Below are 15,739 nucleotides of genomic sequence, written 5' to 3'. Positions count from 1 at the left end.
GATAACCAAAGTTTCTTGAGTTCCATTCACATCAAGGGCCTGTACCTTCTTTCCAGGTTCCTCGTAGCCCAGGGCCCAGGTAAGGGCCTGTGCAGGTGGAAACACATCAGTGTTTCTCTGTCTTTCTCTCTCTACTCTCCCCAAAAGTCAATGGAAAAATATCCACATGTGAGGATTAAAACTAAATTAAGAAATGAAATAAAAATACCCTTAAAAATAGTTGGAAGCCTGAGCCAGTTTGGCTCTGTGGCTAGAGTACTGGTTTGTGGACTGAAGGGTGTGTGTTCTGTTCTGGTCTAGGGCACATTCAGGGGTTGCAGGCTGCTTCCCCTTGCAAGAGGCAACCAATCAATGATTTTCTCTCACCATTGGTTTTTCTGTCTCCTTCCTCTCCCTCTCTAAAATCAATAAAAACAATATTTTAATAGATAGTTGGAAGCAATCAGTAACTTACTCTCTACACACACAAAAATATGAAACCACTGAAAGCCCCCACTCTACCCCCCATGAATCTGCCACCTCTCCCACCTGTAATACATAAGGTACTTATGCACAGACCTATGTCCCAAAGCAGACAATATTTGAGATTCATGCAAATATACAAAAACTTTATTGAACTGTGCCTTATAATGAACATTCTAATACAAAATTTCAGAAGCACTTAAGATATAATTGATCAATTAATATTTCAAATAACCCACACACCTTGATCTTGAGAAAAATGAGGCAAGGAAAAAGAGAGGACAAGTATTCATATCACAGAAGTGCTTTTTACAAAATATTGGTGTGAACCCTGGCCAGAGTACCTCAGTAAGTTGGAGAATTCTCCCATGCACAAAAGGGTGGGCAGGTTTGATTCTGGGTCAGGGAACATACCCAGATTGGGGTTCAATCCACAATGTGGGTGCATTCTGGACGCAGCCAATCAATGGTACCCTCTCACACTGATGTTTCCCTGTATCTCTTTGTTCAACTCTAAAAATCAGTGCAACAACAAATGTTGATGCTAGATCACTGATAGTTGTATGAAATTCTACCCCCAAAGACCTATGTTGTACTTTCATATATATACATATATAATAAATGTAAGGACCAGCTGTTTTAGCTCAATGGATAGAGCTTCAGCCTGTGGGCTGAACAATTCTGGGTTCCATTCAGGCAGGGACACATGCCATGGTTAGGGGCTGGATCAAAAATAGACTGTGCAGGAGGCAGCCAATCAACAATTCTCTCTCATCACTGATGTTTCTATTTCTAACCCAATTACTATCCCTCTCCCTTCCCTCTGACATCTATAAAATTATATTTAAAAATAAAAAGAACAATAAAATTAGGATTAAAAAATTCTACCTGCTGTCCCTAAATCACGGAAAGAAAATGAAGCAGAGTGACAGTTCATCCTTCCTAATCTCTAAAAGCACGGACAATAAGAGGTTTGGGGTCACATCCGATATAGAAGTAAGGCTTTAGCATTTCAGAAAATGTGTCCCTGAAGGAATAGATATGAGACATGTCATTCAAACTGTAAAAAGAAACCTGACCCAACTCATAGTCCAGATAGACGCCAATCCCTCTGGGCATTTTCTTCAGCACAAGGGTGACAGGAGCAGACCCTCCTGCCACATAGTCACCATCCAGCAGCTGAATCATCCAACATCTGTTCTTCTGTCTTAGCAGGGGCTGCTTTTTCTCCTCAGAGAGGGAGTCTTTACAGACCCCCACGGCCCACTCAGGCTTGTCATCCACCTGGACCTCCCAGTAATGTCGGCCACAGTCAAACCCTTTAGTACCCAGGACAACTGGGTCAACCATAAATCGCTTTGGATTCCACTGAACTCTTTGCTTTTTCTTCACAAATGTCACAGACTTTCTATCCTCAGACACCAGCAGATTAGGATGTGCAGTTTCAGGATCTAGGGTAATTTCTTCTCTAAATCTCTGTATAATTTTCTGCAGGGCTGAACATTGTGGAGGAAGACTGAACTCTTCTCTCTTGTACTGGAAAGAATAGACAGTTGGGGGTTGTAGTTTTTCACAACGGTCGAAGACATCTTTGATATTCATCATCATTTTTACATCTGACATCACACTCTTCTCTGCCAACTCCTTTAGTAGAACTTTAAGTTTGGAAATGTAGTCTGAAAATGCAGCTTTGTTTGCACTGAGATTCCGTTGAATGTGCTTCTCTTCTGCAGTTATCCTTGAAATAACTGCCTCTCGCTCACACTCAACAGACTCTATCAGCTGCTCAAATTCAGAGGCTAACTTTTCTCTCCTATTTTCCGCCTTTTCTCTCACCTGGTGGCCCTGGTGGTCAGGGGGCTGAGTGCACAGGGCACACAACAGCTGTAGGTCCTCCTCACAGAAGAGGGTCAGGGCCTGGTTGACTACTGTCCTTGGCGGCTCAGAGGATAGGAATCCAAGTTCAGCAATTCTCTTGGTCAGAATGCAATTGTGATTTTTGGATACCAACTGGTTCCTGTTGATGAGAAAATACAGTTTCATATTAGGAAGGAAGGAAGGAAGGAAGGAAGGAAGGAAGGAAGGAAGGAAGGAAGGAAGGAAGGAAGGAAGGAAGAAAGAGAGAAAGAAAGAGAGAAAGAAAAAAAAAACTAATTATTCATCTTGTGGCTCTGCCCTGTTAACTGCCACCTTTTGGGAAACAATTGATTTATTTTCCCCAGCCAAACATGTGGACTACACCCACATTCATCACTGTGGGTATACATGGAACTGCAAAACATGTGAGAATGTTTCCTACTAGATTCTATGTCTGTGGGCTAGGTTCCACCTTTAGTCACCTATTATCTAGGGCACATGTGTCAAACACAAGGCCGCGGGCCAAATCCATCCCGCCAGGCCTTGCAATGTCGCCAGCACCGCGCTGTCATCACTGCACTCCACTGCGTTTCCATCACAATGACAGTTTATGACTGTTCAGTAAACCATTCGGCCCGCGATTTAGGCTGGATTTTAGATTTTGGCCCCTTCTCTGATTGAGTTCGACACCCCTAATCTAGGGGGTTAGGGAAAGTGCTTTACATCCTTAACAGTAGAGTCAGGTAAACAATTGTAAAAATCCCAACATCCATCACTTCCAGTTTTTGAAAAACCTCAGCAATGGATCTGGCACTTTTTGTCTTAACATGGTTATTTCTGCCCTGGCCAGTGTGTGCCACTGATTACAGTGTTGACCCGATTACCCAAGAGCCTTGGGTTTTCCGTTCAAGAGCATGTGCCTACTGCAGGTTGTATCCCCAGCTCCGATGGGGGCAATCTCAGGAGGCAACCAATGGACTTGCCTCCCACAGCAACGCTTTTCCTTTCTCCTCCACCCCACTCCCTCACTGCCTTCCACTCTCTACAAAACCAAAAATGGAAATATATTCTCAGGTGAGGATTAGCAGAGAAAAAAGAAGTAATTTCTAGTAACACTGAATTTATGAGGGTCAAACCTCATCTCCCATCCCAAACAATACAGTCTCTCAACCAAATTGTTCACAGAAAATGTCTCAGTTGTCCACCAAAACTTGTTTTCCACCTGAGAGCTCTTTCATGCTGATACCTCCCCGTGACAAAAAGTATCTCAGACAAAAAAACAAAAAACAAACAACAAAAAACCACAGGAAAGAATGCTTTTGTTGGTGGCTAAATCAATAATTAGCACAATTTGCCGAAACCGGTTTGGCTCAGTGGATAGAGTGTCAGCCTGTGGACTGAAAGGTCCCGGGTTCGATTCCGGTCAAGGGCATGTACCTTGTTTGCGGGCACATCCCCAGTGGGAGGTGTGCAAGAGGCAGCTGATTGATGATTCTCTCTCATCGATGTTTCTAATTCTCTATCCCTCTCCCTTCCTCTCTGTGAAAAATCAATAAAATATATTTTAAAAAAATTAGCACAATTTCAAAACATAATGTGATCATCAACAGAGCTAATGTTGTCCTAGAAGCTAAGGTCTAGTGTATGTATAGAGGTTTGGAATGAGTACCTAAGGGTCCCAAGTTCATTTCCATCTAAAGGCGTGTACCTGGGTTGCAGGCATCTCTGTGCCCTGGCCCAGGTATGGGCACCTGCAGGAGCCAGCAAATCAACATGTTTCTCTCACATACATATTTCTTTGTTTCTGTCTCTCTTCCAGTCTCTGAAAATATCAATGGGAAAATATCCTAGAAGATGGTACATAGAAAATGGTACACTGTTGGGGAGATCTGGGGGAGATAAGAGATCAACCGAAGGACTTGTATACATGCATATAAGTACAACCAATGGACACAAAACTATGGGGAGGGAGGGTATGTACGGGAGGGGGGAGGGCATTGGTATATGTACAAAAATAATAATTTAATTCAAAAAATATATTATTAAAAAAAGAAAGAAAATGGTACCCTGCCCCAGGTGATTTCTGTGACAGGATGACTTGATGATCCTTTTTGTCCTCAGTCAAATTCTAAAATTCATTAGAAAGGCTTCTAACATTTCTCCTCAATACTGCTAAGTGTGTGAAGGTACTCTCAAAATTATCACAACCAGCCAAAACGAGTTTGGCTCAGTGTTTAGAGTATCGGCCTGCAGACTGAGGGGTCCCAGGTTCGATTCTGGTCAAGGGCATGTACCTTGGTTGGGGGCACATCCTCAGTAGGGGTTATGCAAGAGGCAGCTGATCAATGATTCTCTCTCATCGATGTTTCTAACTCTCTATCCCTCTCTCTTCCTCTCTGTGAAAAATCAATAATTAATATATATATATATATATATATATATATATATATATATTAAAAAAAAAAAAGGATCACAAACAATGGGTGTGTTTCTCTCAAATCCCGGTTTCTCTACATCATTCCCTCTCTCTTCCACTTCCAGTCTACCTAAAAAGCAATGAGATAATAGCCTTGGGAAAGAACTGAAAAAAAGAAAGAAAGAAAGAAAGAAAGAAAGAAAGAAAGAAAGAAAGAAAGAAAGAAAGAAGAGAAAAAAGAAAAGAAAGAAGAAAGAAGAAGAAGAAAGAAGAAAGAAAGAGAAAGAAAGAAAGAAAGAAAGAAAGAAAGAAAGAAAGAAAGAAAGAAAGAAAGAAAGAATACACTGCTAACTGTGCTAGGGGAGTGTGCTCCCAAACAACAATCACAAGCAATTGCAAAGGTAAACAAAACTTGTTGATTGGATAAAGGAAGATCCGTTAACCAGCAATACCATTTCCAAGGCAGTTTTATATTTAAAAATCCTTTAAGGCACAGATCTTAGCAGAAACCAAGCGGCTAAAATGACCTCCAGGATGACTCTCCTAGGTTGCCTCAATGCCAAGAAACATTAAAAGCACTATCATGATTTTTTTTTTTATTTCTCACAAAATAACACACATTTGGAAGATTTCAATTCTCCAGTACTATATCTCCCTGTGATTCTCACCATGTACCCCCAGCCCCTGGCTAAAGCTGTCGAATAAGGAAAAAACTGGCCTGGAGTTGTGGTCTCCTTCAGTGACTGAGAGACTTCACCACCTGCTTATACTGTGGGAGGCTCTCTCCAGGCCGATTAAGGAAGATGGAATCAATACTGGTTCTGAGCATCTGGGAATCAGGCCCTTGGGCTAACCTCCACCCTGCCCTCCTGTACACAAACACTCCCACCTATCTCCGCGTGCACAGGAGCCCGGCCTCCCCGAGAGGAGACATAATGGAAGCAAGTCCATATGTAGCTCCAGACCAGCTCCATAAGGCGTTTGACACCCGCTAAGATCCGGATGGGATCCTGGTTTCAGAAATTTTAGCAAGCATTCTATTAGACTTAGTACAAGATTCCCCATAAGGAAAGCATGTGTGCTCAAATAACCTCAATCGGAATTCGAATTCCCTCTGGTAGTGCGGACTGGGCCCTTCCAGGGCAGCTGCACAGAAAGCAGTTTTTACCGCCCACAGCTCTGGGCAACTGTGAGCAGCGGGTGTCTGAGGACCTTGGCCTTGGCTTTACCACAAACCAATGTTCTCATTCCTGACTCCTGGGGCATCACGTCTGGATGGATAAAATTTTAAAGGGCATTTAGGTGACTTAAGGTTCCCACGGGGTTGGGGGAAGGGGAGAAAACATAACCGCTTATGTTTTAAAACTAGCCAGTCCCGAGTTTGAATTCCCTTTGGAGGTCTATATCTTTCATTGGGGCACAGAGCAGGCCCTCGGGGAACCCACGGGTCTTCCTCACTCTGGCCTCCCGCACCCACTTGGTCCCAACTCCAGACTCACCAGTTGCAGAGGCGCTTCTCCGTTGTGAAACGCCAAAGGGAGAGGCGAATCTCCCACCAGGAGCTTTCCACAGCGCGAGGCACAGGACTGCCTGCAGGACTGCCTGAGCCCAGACCTGACCCAGGTATATATGCTCCAGTAGAAGCTCCAGCTATTATCCACGCCCACCAAAGCCTATTGGCTGGTCCCCCACCGGGGAGGGGTGAACCAGGGTAAGGGGATTTTCATTGCTTTCTTGAGGCTAAAAAGGATTAAAGCTGGTAATATGCATGATCTGATTTGCATCTTGGCTATTCTCACTTGATCTTCTCTACAATATTTTATTTGTTTAAATAAATTTTTTTACTTAATGTAATCTATCTATATATATTATTGATTTCAGAGAGAGAAAAAGAGAGAGAGGACACATCATTGATGAGAGAGAACCATTGATTGATGCCTCCTTCACACAGCTACTGGAGTAGAGCTGACAACCCAAGCTTGTGTCCTGGACTGGAATGGAACGGGGACACTAGCCTATAGACCACCCCTCTACCCACTGAGTCAAACCAGCTAGGACGTATTGAAATCTTTATTGGTGAGCCCTAGCTCGTTTTTGTCAGTGGATAGGGCTTTGCCTGCAGACTGCAGGTCCCAGCTTTCACTTGGTTCAAGAGTACCTATCTTGATTGCAGGCGCTTCTGCCACATGGAACATGGACAAGGCATGTGCAGGAGGCAACCAATTGATGTGTTTCTCTCACTGGGATGTTTCTGTCTTCTCTCTCCCTTCCACTGTCTCTTAAAATCATTGCTGTGAAAAAGAGTATGGAGTTTCCTCAAAAAGTTCAAAATGGAACTCCCATTTCACCCAGTAATCCCATTCTAAGATTTTATCCCAAGGAACCAAAAACACCAGTCAGAAAGGATATGTGCACCCCTATGCTCATAGCTGCACAATTCACCATAGCTAAGATTTGGAAACATCCTAAGTCCCCATCAGCAGATTAGTGGATTTAGTAATTGTGGTGCATCTACACAATGGAATACTACGCTGCTATAAAAAAAAGAAGAAACAGCCGAAACCGGTTTGGCTCAGTGATAGAACGTCCGTCTGTGGACTGAAAGGTCCCAGGTTCGATTCCAGTCAAGGGCATGTACATTGGTTGAGGGCACATCCCCGGAGGGGGGTGTGCAAGAGGCAGCTGGTGGATGTTTCTCTCTCATCGACGTTTCTAGCTCTCTATCCCTCTCTCCTCCTTCTATAAAAAATCAATAAAACATATTTTAAAAAATACAAAGTTAAATTAAAAAAAATAAATAAATAAAAGAACATTTACCATTTGCAACAGCATGGATGGAACTGGAGAAAATAATACTAAGCAAAATATGCCAGTTGGAGAATGATAAATATCACATGATCTCTCTCATATGTGGAATATAATGATCAACATAAACTGATGAGCAAAAATAGATCCAGAGACAAGGGGCAGGGGAGGGGTATAGAGATCAATCAAAGGACTTGAGTGCATGCATATTAGCATAGCCAATAGGGGGCTGTGGGCTTGCCTTCAGGGGTGGGAGTGGAAGGGTGGGATGTGTCAATCAAGGAAAAAAGATACATGTGCAATACTATAAAAAAAAAAAGATAAACATTAACCCTATTATTTGGAACATCCAAAAAAACCAAAAGAATAAAGAAAAAAGAAAGAAGTTAAAAAAAATAACAATCATTGGGAAAATATCTTCAGTTGAGGATTTAAAAAAATAGGGAAAGAAAAAGTGTGTTAATGTCGTTAAGGGTGTGAAAGTGCTCGCAAAATAACAAAGTAACAATAATAGCCATTGACAAGAAAGAAAAGCTGTTGTTGAATGGATAAACGAAAAGCTATTAGCCAGTGATTACATTTCTAAGACAGTTTTATAAAAAATCTTTTCAGTCTAGTAGGAGGTGATTGGATCAATTTAAGTATTTATTTATAGCAAGCATGTCAAACTCGATGCCCAAGAATACATTTTTCCACCCAGCCAATATAATGGTATATAGGAAAGGTTTTAATAAAAATGTCATTACTTAGCCTTGGCCAGTTTGACTCAATGGATAGAGAGTTGGCCTGTGGACTGAAGGTTCGCAGGTTAGATTCTGGCCAAGGGCATATGCCTGGGTTGCAGGCTTGATCCCAGTAGGGCATGTGCAGGATGCACCCAATCAGTGAATCTCTCATCAATGATATTTCTACCTCTCTCTCCCTCTCCCTCCCTTCCTCTCTGAAATAAATAAAAAAAATGTATTTTTTAAAATGTCTTAACTTAATTTTTACAGTATCCTATTATACATAATTATTAATAACAAACTACAATGTCCCTTATGACTTGATTACTATAATTGTGTTGCATTCATTTCCCTAACACACATTACCTGCAGGCGCACCATTTCTTCTTCTTCTTTTTTTTTTTTTTTACAGATAATAAGAATTATATTATTTTTATTATCACTATTGTTAGTTACCATAAGAGATTTTACTGTCCAGAAATTGACTGATTCATCATAATTCATCTCTTAATAACATTTAATCAATCATTTTGTATTACAACTATGTTTTTATGTACATCATATTTACTTTTCCCTTTTGAGTTTTATTTTTTTTTTCGTGTTAGTCATTTTATTTTATTTTATTTTATTATTTTTTAAATATATTTTATTGATTTTTTTTGCCCCCCTCCCTCCCATACATACCCTCCCTCCCCAGAGTTTTATGTCCATTGGTTGTACTTATATGCATGTATACAGTCCTTCGATTGATCTATTATCTCCCCCAGATCTCCCTCCCCTCCCCACTGTAATTTGACAATCTGCTTGTTGCTTTACTGTCTCTATATCTACCTTTTGGTTCATCAGTTAATGATGTTTTTTTTTTTTTATTATTCTTTTTTATACTTTATTTCTAAATATACTTAAAGTAACATCTTTAGTTTTCATATAGAACTATTGTGAAAATGGGTTTGGTGTTGATATATAGAACATGCAGGCATTTTATCTAAAATTTTAAATTCTGGAATATGTGATAGTATTGAGTGACAAGACGTAAGTTATAAATCTACATACATATACATCTAATTAAGTCCTCAAAGTTCACAGTAGTTATGATGACAAAATGTGACTTTCTAAAATAAAATTTATTGTTTTATAATATTGGAATTGAATAACCTGAGATGGAATTTTAAATATTGTCTGGATGCCTGTGGGTTAATGTGAAGTTTTATTTTCAAAATAAGGATTGGGTACCATAACTAGCTCTTATAGAAATTCCACCTGAAAGCTTACTTTTCTACAGTGTTTTTCACTAGAATATGGAGACCACACTGCTAAACAAATGGCCTGACTAGTTTTAAATCCAGAACTGTCTTAAGATGTATGATATCAGAGTATCTAATACAGTGCCTGACACATAGCAGGTGTGCAACTTGATCCCCTTCTCTTCTTGTAAACAACAGGATCCCTGTTTGAAGTTCCAATTTCCTCTTTACCGTATGCATATCACTAGCACAAAAATCGACTCATTGAAAGGTGGGCCGACCAATTCTCTGGCATAATGGTCCAGCCCAGCCTTCCAGGCTCAACATAATGATGTTCTTTATTATCCATAAATGAGTGAGGTCATGTGGTGTTTCTCTTTCATTGATTGGCTTATTTCACACAGCAAGATGTTCTCCAATTCCATCCAGGTTGCTGCAAATGATGAGAATTCCTTCTTTTTTATGGCAGCATAGTATTCCATTGTGTAGATGTACCATAGCTTTTGGATCCAATCATCTGCTGACGGGCACCTAGGCTGTTTCCAAATTCTGGCTATTGTAGATTGTGCTGCTATGAACATAGGGGTGCATATATCCTTTCTGATTGGTGTTTCTAGTTTCTTGGGATATATTCCTAGGAGTGGGATTACTGGGTCAAATGGGAGTTCCATTTTCAGTTTTTTGAGGAAACTCCACACTGTTCTCCACAGTGGTTGCACCAGTCTGCATTCCCACCAGCAGTTCACAAGGGTTCCTTTTTCTTTACAACCTCGCCAACACTTGTCATTTGTTGATTTGTTGATGTTGCAGGTGCACCATTTTTCCCCCTAATACTAGCAGCAGATATTTTAGCAGCTGACTGCCACATCATTAGTCTTGTACTAACTTGTTTGGTGTGACAAATAGGAAATATTTTGCTTCTAGAGAATAAGAAAAATAGGTTTATTGGCATTGCACTTTTCAATTTGTACATTTATTCTGTGTCAGGTAAGTTAATGTTCAAGAAAAAATATTATTATTTATTATTTTTAAAAAATATATTTTATTGATTTTTTACAGAGAGGAAGGGAGAGAGATAGAGAGCTAGAAATGTCAATGAGAGAGAAACATCGACCAGCTGCCTCTTGCACACCCCTACCGGGGATGTGCCCGCAACCACTGTACATGCCCTTGACCAGAATTGAACCTGAGCCCTTTCAGTCCACAGACCGACGCTCTACCACTGAGCCAAACCGGCTTTGGCGAAAATATTATTTTTTATTAAAATGCTCTATTTGGAACTCCCATTTGACCCAGTAACTGCACTCCTAGGAATATATCCTAAGAAACTGGAAACACCAATAAGAAAGGATATATGCACCCATATGTTCATAGCAGCACAATTTATAATAGCTAAGATTTGGAAACAGCCTAGGTGCCCATCAGCAGATGACTGGATCAGAAAACTATGGTACAAAAAAAAAAGAAAAGAAAAGAAAAGAAAAAGAAAACTACAGTACATCTACACAATGGAATACTATGTTGCCATAAAAAAGAAGGAATTCTTACCATTTGCAGCAACCTGGATGGAATTAGAGAACATCATGCTAAGTGAAATAAGCCAGTCAATGAAAAAAAAAAATACATGATCTCACTCATTAATGGATAATAAAGAAAATTATAAACTGTTGAACAAAAAGATAGATACAGAGATAGTAAAGCCTTAAACAGAATGTCAAATTATAGCAGGAAGGTTAGGGAGAGGTGGGGGAGATAAGAGATCAACAGAAAGACTTGTGTGCATGCATATAAGCATAACCAATGGAGGCAAAACTCTGGGGAGTGAGGGCATGTATAGGAGTGGGGTAGGGGGGCAATGGTAAGATATATACACATATAACACCTTAATAAAAAAAGAAAAAGAAAAATATAATACCTTAATAAAAGATGAAAAATAAAATGAACAAATGTTCTATTATTTTAATGATTACTCATTTAGTTCAGCCTTTGTATTCAGCATGTCTCTATAGAAATAAACCTATGTTTCTATGAAAATTGAAGCTTTTGTTTTTTTGTTTTTTAAAAAATATATTTTATTGATTTTTTACAGAGAGGAAGAGAGAGGGATAGAGAGTTAGAAACATCAATGAAAGAGAATCATTGATCAGCTGCCTCTTGCATACCCCCTACTGGGGATGTGCCCGCAACCAAGGTACATGCTCTTGACCAGAATCAAACCTAGGACCTTTCAGTCCGAAGTCTGACACTCTCATCCATTGAGCCAAATCCGTTTTGGCTGAAGTTTGTTTTTTGAGGGAACACATAAACTTATTAGGCCAGTGCAGGCTTTGAGTTTGACATGCTTGATTTATAGCTTAAGGATTACATGAGACATGTACTGTATATATAAGAAATGTTAGAACAGAGAATCATTTGGGGGTCTGGAAGGTATTAATGCAATGTACATGATTTTTAATGGGAGAACCATGATATAGTTTTTGAACAGCCTCCAGAATGAATTGACTTAGAAAGCCGAGGCTCAAATGTATATCAAGATTTACTTGCTTTTCATTTACATTTATGAAATGCAGGATATATCCACTGTGTACCTAAGTAGATGGGATTTGGATGGGGAAAAAAATTATTTTGAATAGTCCCCGAGCAGGAAAACTGATTTATCACATGCACAGAATGCAATTCAGGGACAGAAATTTTAAAATGTGAGAAAAAGCTGGGAACCACATACACACTAGCCTTTGAAGTTGGCAAGCTACCACTCCTCAAGCTTCTTTGAGGAGACAGTTGAGCTTTCCCTTACAACCAGTCATTCATCCTAGCAGAGACCAAGAAGAGGCATAGGGTCAAGGACCAATGAAGACAGGACCATGAAATTGTTTCAACTCATGTTGCAAATTAACACACATTTGGAGGATCTCAATTCCACATTTCTGTCATCTCCATGCGATCCTGGCAATATCTCCTCAGTCCCTAGCTACATCTGTTGAATGGCTAAAATAATGGCCACGCCAAAACCGGTTTGGCTCAGTGGATAGAGCGTCTGTCTTTGGACTGAAAGGTCCCAGGTTCGATTCTGATCAAGGACATGTACATTGGCTGCAGGCACATCCCTGGTAGGGGTTGTACAGAAGACAGTTGGTCAATGAATCTCTCTCATCCATGTTTCTAGCTCTCTATCATTTTATTAATTTCTTACAGAGAGGAAGAGAGGGGAGAGTTAGAGACATCAACGAGAGAGAAATATCCATCAGCTGCCTCCTGCATGCCCCCCACTGGGGATGTGCCCAAAACCAAGGTACATGCCCTTGACCAGAATCGAACCTAGAACCCCTCAGTCCGCAGGCCCACACTCTATCCACTGAACCACACCTGTGAGGGCTAAAATCAATAAAAAATATTGTAATAGATAGTTGGAAGCAATCAGTAACGTACTCTCTATACACACAAAAATAGGAAACCACTGAAAGCTCCACCCCCCATGAATCTGCCACCTCTCCCACCTGTAATACATAAGGTACTTATGCCCAGAGCCTCGTCCCAAAACAGACAAAATTTGCAATTCATGTAAACATACAAAAAACTTTATTGAACTATGCCTTATAATGAACATTCTAATACAAGATTTCAGAAACACTTGAGAAATAATTGATCATTCAACATTCCAAATAATCCACAACTCCACTTGTACCCACACATCTTTATCTTGAGAAAAATGAGGCAGGGAAAGAGAGAGATAAGACAAGTATTTATATCACAGAAGTGCATTTACAAAATATTGGTGCTAACCCTGCCCAGAGTACCTGAATAAATTGGAGAATTCTCCCATGCACAAAAGGGTGGGCAGGTTCGATTCTGGGTCAGGGGACATACCCAGATTGGGGTTCAATCTACAGTCTGGGTGCATTCTGGAGGCAGCCAATCAATGGTACTCTCTCATACTGATGCTTCTTTGTCTCTTTAAAAATCAGAGCAGCAACAACAAATGTTGATGCTAGATCACTGATAGTTGTATGAAATTCTACCTCCAAAGATCTATGTAATACTTTCATATATATAATAAATGTAAGGTCCAGCTGGTTTAGCTCAATGGATAGAGGTTCAGCCTGTGGACTGAACAATTCTGGGTTCCATTCAGGCAGGGACAAATGCCTTGGTTAGGGGCTGGATCCACAGTAGAGTGTGTAGGAGGCAGCCGATCAATAATTCTCTCTCATCACTGGTATTTCTATTTCTCTCCCACTCACTATCTCTCTCCCTTCCCTCTGACATCTATAAAATTATATTTAAAAATAAAAAGAACAATAAAATTAGGATTAAAAAATTCTACCTACTGTCCCTAAATTACAGGAAGAAAATGAAGCAGAGTGACAGTTCATCCTTCCTAATCTCTAAAAGCACGGACAGTAAGAGGTTTGGGGTCACATCCGATATAGAAGTAAGGCTTTAGCACTTCAGAAAATGTGTCCCTGAAGGAATGGATATGAGACATGTCATTCAAACTGTAAAAGGAAACCTGACCCAACTCATAGTCCAGATAGATACCAATCCCTCTGGGCATTTCCTTCAGCACAAGGGTGACAGGAGCAGACCCTCCTGCCACATAGTCACCATCCAGCAGCTGAATCATCCAACATCTGTTCTTCTGTCTTAGCAGGGGCTGCTTTCTCTCCTTGGAGAGGGAGTCTTTACAGACCCCCACGGCCCACTCAGGCTTGTCATTCACCTGGACCTCCCAGTAATGTCGGCCACAGTCAAACCCTTTAGTACCCAGGACAACTGGGTCAACCATAAATCGCTTTGGATTCCACTGAACTCTTTGCTTTTTCTTCACAAATGTCACAGACTTTCTATCCTTAGACACCAGCAGATTAGGATGTGCAGATTCAGGATCCAGGAATACTTCTTCTCTAAATCTCTGTATAATTTTCTGCAGGGCTGAACATTGTGGAGGAAGACTGAATTCTTCTCTCTTATACTTGAACTGATAGACAGCTGGGGGTTGCAGTTTTTCAAAATGGTGGAAGACACCTTTGATATTCATCATCATTTTTACATCTGACATCACACTCTTCTCTGCCAACTCCTTTAGTAGAACTTTGAGTTTGGAAATGTAGTCTGAAAATGCAGCTTTGTTTGCACTGAGATTCCGTAGAATGTGCTTCTCTTCTGCAGTTATCCTTGAGATAACTGCCTGTTCCTCACACTCAACAGACTCTATCAGCTGCTCAAATTCAGAGGCTAACTTTTCTCTCCTATTTTCCGCCTTTTGTCTCAGTTCTGATAGTCTCCTGCCTTGGGTATCTAGTAGTTTCTGAAGGTCTGCCATCTGCTTCTTCAGGGGCCCAATGTAACTGCTGAGCCTTTGCCTGTGATGAGAGGCAGCCTCCTCTATGGGCCTCACCTGGTGGCCCTGGTGGTCAGGGGGCTGAGTGCACAGGGCACACAACAGCTGTAGGTCCTCCTCACAGAAGAGGGTCAAGGCCTGGTTGTGCTTCTCACACAAGCGTCTCCCTTCTTGCTGCTTCCTCTTATCCTTGGTGATCTGGAGGAGCTTGACCGTGTCTACCATCATTCCCAGCTGGGTGTTACTCCACGTGTGAGAATCCTGGCATGGGTGACGGCACACAGGACATGGGAAAATGGCCTGCAGATCAGCCCAGGACTGCTGGATGCAGGAGCGACAGAAGTTGTGCCTGCATTCGATGGTGACAGGGTCTCTCAGGTTATCCAGGCAGATGGGACAGTTGATTTCTGTCAGGAGTTTTTCCACAGCTTCTTCACCTGCCATTGCGCCCTGAGTGAAGGATGGGACTGAGGTGTGTTTCTCCATGAGGTTGAGTTCTGTGAAACTTCTCCACCCAGAGGCAGATGCACCTTCAGTTCTCGCTGACCTTCCTGTGTAAATTCTCTCTATTAATTAAGGGCAGCCCTTGGAGTCAGATGAGGTCCTTAGCTACAGAGGATGGTGCCCAGAGGAGTTCTTCTGTCCACCTGCAGCCAATCAAAGTAGTTGGAGGACTACTGTCCTTGGAGGCTCAGAGGATATGAATCCAAGTTCAGCAATTCTATTGGTCAGAAAGCAATCGTGACTCTCGGGTATGGATTGGTTCCTGTTGATGAGAAAATAGTTTCATGTTAAAATAAAGATAGATAGGAAGGAAGGAAGGAAGGAAGGAAGGAAGGAAGGAAGGAAGGAAGGAAGGAAGGAAGGAAGGAAGGAAGGAAGGAAGGAA

The 15,739-nt window shown here is 41.1% G+C and overlaps 2 protein-coding genes across 2 annotated transcripts; both read right to left on the bottom strand.

Annotated features, from left to right (window-relative positions):
- Positions 1-1,404: 1,404 nt before the first annotated feature.
- LOC118711333 (putative tripartite motif-containing protein 75) lies at positions 1,405-2,505 on the bottom strand. Its single transcript, XM_036424352.1, has one exon. It carries the CDS (start codon positions 2,503-2,505, stop codon positions 1,405-1,407), a length of 1,101 nt encoding a protein of 366 aa, XP_036280245.1.
- Positions 2,506-13,778: 11,273 nt separating this feature from the next.
- On the bottom strand, positions 13,779-15,294 carry LOC118711600 (putative tripartite motif-containing protein 75). Its single transcript, XM_036424807.2, has one exon. It carries the CDS (start codon positions 15,292-15,294, stop codon positions 13,888-13,890), a length of 1,407 nt encoding a protein of 468 aa, XP_036280700.1. The 3' UTR covers positions 13,779-13,887.
- Between the last annotated feature and the right edge of the window lie 445 nt (positions 15,295-15,739).

This window comes from Pipistrellus kuhlii, unplaced genomic scaffold (genome assembly GCF_014108245.1).
Source record: "Pipistrellus kuhlii isolate mPipKuh1 unplaced genomic scaffold, mPipKuh1.p scaffold_m20_p_8, whole genome shotgun sequence".
Taxonomy (NCBI): domain Eukaryota; kingdom Metazoa; phylum Chordata; class Mammalia; order Chiroptera; family Vespertilionidae; genus Pipistrellus; species Pipistrellus kuhlii.
Note: the sequence above shows the minus strand (reverse complement) of the source record. Positions and strands in the feature narration are given on the sequence as shown.

Bases quoted from the DNA above. Each gene is read 5' to 3' on its own strand.
- LOC118711600 (XM_036424807.2), bottom strand. From the start codon at position 15,294: ATGGCAGGTGAAGAAGCTGTGGAAAAACTCCTGACAGAAATCAACTGT.
- LOC118711333 (XM_036424352.1), bottom strand. From the start codon at position 2,505: ATGAAACTGTATTTTCTCATCAACAGGAACCAGTTGGTATCCAAAAAT.